The sequence below is a fragment of the Procambarus clarkii genome, chromosome 54 (genome assembly GCF_040958095.1).
Source record: "Procambarus clarkii isolate CNS0578487 chromosome 54, FALCON_Pclarkii_2.0, whole genome shotgun sequence".
In the NCBI taxonomy this organism is placed as follows: Eukaryota; Metazoa; Arthropoda; class Malacostraca; order Decapoda; family Cambaridae; genus Procambarus; species Procambarus clarkii.
This window is the reverse complement of record NC_091203.1, coordinates 24149798-24152511: the sequence shown is the minus strand read 5'-3', so window position 1 is coordinate 24152511 and position 2714 is coordinate 24149798. Positions and strand designations below refer to the sequence as shown.

The window sequence follows — 2714 nt, the reverse complement described above, 5'->3', positions numbered from 1 at the left end:
ATAACATAAAGTATTATTAAACCACAGAGCCAATCTAATTTGATTTGTAATGTGGTGGCCTTGTATTAGCAGCTTCCCACAATGCATGTCGCATTTTCCTAGCTAACCCATTTGCCCATACATATGGGTGTCCCAGCCTGATACGATGCATCTACCTCTGTTCTTCGACTGTGCTGTTTCAGCTGACTCTAACACGAATCATGGGAGCAGAAATTCACCTTGTTTCAGTTGTTTGAAACCAGGTGAATTTCTGTTCCGTGATCCTGTTGTTGTTGATGTTGTGTTGTGATCTTCTTCTGGATTAGTGTCACGTCCCATTCCTAATCCTCATCCTGACCCCTTTCCAAGAGCTATATATATATATATACTCGAATGGCTTGGCGTTTTCCCCATGATAGTTCCCTTCCCTACTATATCTCTAATTGTTTCCTTGATCTGTGCTAGAGTCTTTGGTATGTAAACGCCTACACTCCTTCCATTTCTTGTCGAGTTTACAGCTTTTTCTGCAATGTCGTTCCCTAATATTCCTACATGACTGCGGCATTTAGATGACAAGGAAATGTTTACATAAATCCTATAACTTTTGTGCTCAAAGGATGATATCATGTTAATGGTTTTCTTGCAAAGTCTTACGAGCACTTATCGAATCTGTATGGCGATATGTGTTATCAATGTTCAGCAATGGTATGCTATCAAGGTTTTGGAATGGCTATCATCTATGTCAACTGGAACACCCTGTTTGAGACTTTCCAAATAATTATAGGATTTTTGACCTTACCTGCAGTTTTAGATGCCAGTTTTGCATGAGATAGTTGAAGTATGTGAAGCTGTTTGATGTTAAGTTTGTTTCGAAATTCCTTTGTGCAATGATGCATAACATACAAGACCGAGGCTGATTCATTCTTTGAAATGTCCTTATCTTAAACATCTGGTGTCAATCATTTCCCAGAGTATTAGCAAAACCTAATCTACCTCTGAATCTTTTTACCCCCTTTTTTGTTTTTAGTGATTGTGATTGTAATGTCAATAATGTTTGTGGGAGAGTTTTTCTTGTTAGTTATAGAGTTATTCGTGTTATTTTCCCTGATTGGTTATACATTTACGTGAACCTTTTCTTGGTCTAGCCAATACCTTGTTTAGCATGCATGTGGTATAAACTTTTTTTTTTCTTGGAATTCCATCTCTGTTACTTTGGTGTCCAGTTTTGAGGATTGTGTTCAACCTGGAAGCCTTCATTACAACCCACATTGCGTCCTATCGAATACCCTAAGGTTCATAGTCCTGTAGAGTGTGGGCAAAGAGATATGAGATGATTTTTGTTTGAGGAGGGGGGGAGCATTGACAAGCCGCCGGCATCCTGTTTCCGTCGAGGCCACAAGTATTAGTGGCTCCCTTCGGGTCAATTTTTGTTTATGTTTGACTTCTAGATGTGACTTTCTGTTGGCTTTTACTATTTTCAATTGATAGCCTTTGCCTTCCAATACTGAATTTACTTGCTGAATACAATTTTTAGACCTGATGTGTAACACACCGAGGGGTTAATATCACGGGTGTTTAAACACCTGTCTAAGGTATTTTACCCATTATCATTGACGTAGATTGATGTGCAGATATTTAGAACCCTATGACACCGCTGCATATAGTCGTTAATTAACCTCTCTCTAATATATTCACAAGTAAAAACACCTGTGGCGACTATCAGCATATATTCAGAAGTTAAACACCTGCGGGGACTCGTATCGGTATAGCCCCATCAATTTACTTATCAAATGTTTTATCATAATCGCATTATCAAGAGTCAAGTCACCTAGCTGATGCCTCTAAGACCTGTCATAGCACCGTCAACAGCCCTGTCATGCATGCCACTGTCAACACAGCTCCATGAGACAGCGTGTATACGGAAAAAATGACGGAATGATCATTGGACAGATTTGTTCAAACCACAGACATCAGTTCAGAGCTCTGTGATCATAGCTACTTATTTATTATCTCAACTTCCACAAGGTTGCTTAGACCATATGCTCAATGCTAGAGGAAGGCTTTTTTTTAGTAATTACAAACACTCATTTTCTAATTAATTGGCAACGCTCCAGGTTTGTAATTAACTGGCAACACTCCAGGTTTGTAATTAACTGGCAACACTCCAGGTTTGTAATTAGCTGGCAACACTCCAGGTTTGTAATTAACTGGCAACACTCCAGGTTTGTAATTAACTGGCAACGCTCCAGGTTTGTAATTAACTGGCAACACTCCAGGTTTGTAATTAACTGGCAACACTCCAGGTTTGTAATTAACTGGCAACGCTCCAGGTTTGTAATTAACTGGCAACACTCCAGGTTTGTAATTAACTGGCAACACTCCAGGTTTGTAATTAACTGGCAACGCTCCAGGTTTGTAATTAACTGGCAACACTCCAGGTTTGTAACTGTCTGCACCAAAATCACAAAGCTGCCATTAATCATGGGAACACTAACCACCAGACTGGTGAAGTTAACTTGGAAATGTTTCTACAGGAAAAGCTCGCTTTTCCCAGTCTGTCAGGCTTGAGGGTGTATGTTTGTTGTCTAACTTTACCTGTGTGTGTGTGTGTGTGTGTGTGTGTGTGTGTGTACTCACCTAGTTGTACTCACCTAGTTGTGTTTGCGGGGGTTGAGCTCTGGCTCTTTGGTCCCGCCTCTCAACCGTCAATCAACAGGTGTACAGATTCCTGAGCC

At 40.2% G+C, this 2714-nt stretch overlaps 1 protein-coding gene across 1 annotated transcript in view; it reads right to left on the bottom strand.

Moving 5' to 3' along the window:
• Positions 1 to 2070: 2070 nt before the first annotated feature.
• The window catches only part of LOC138352739 (probable serine/threonine-protein kinase kinX), a 4567-nt gene continuing 3923 nt past the window's right edge, over positions 2071 to 2714 (bottom strand). The window contains exon 2 of the mRNA XM_069305325.1: positions 2071 to 2429. Within this exon, the coding sequence (XP_069161426.1) occupies positions 2071 to 2429 (359 nt within the window). The remainder of the gene's footprint in view (positions 2430 to 2714) is intronic.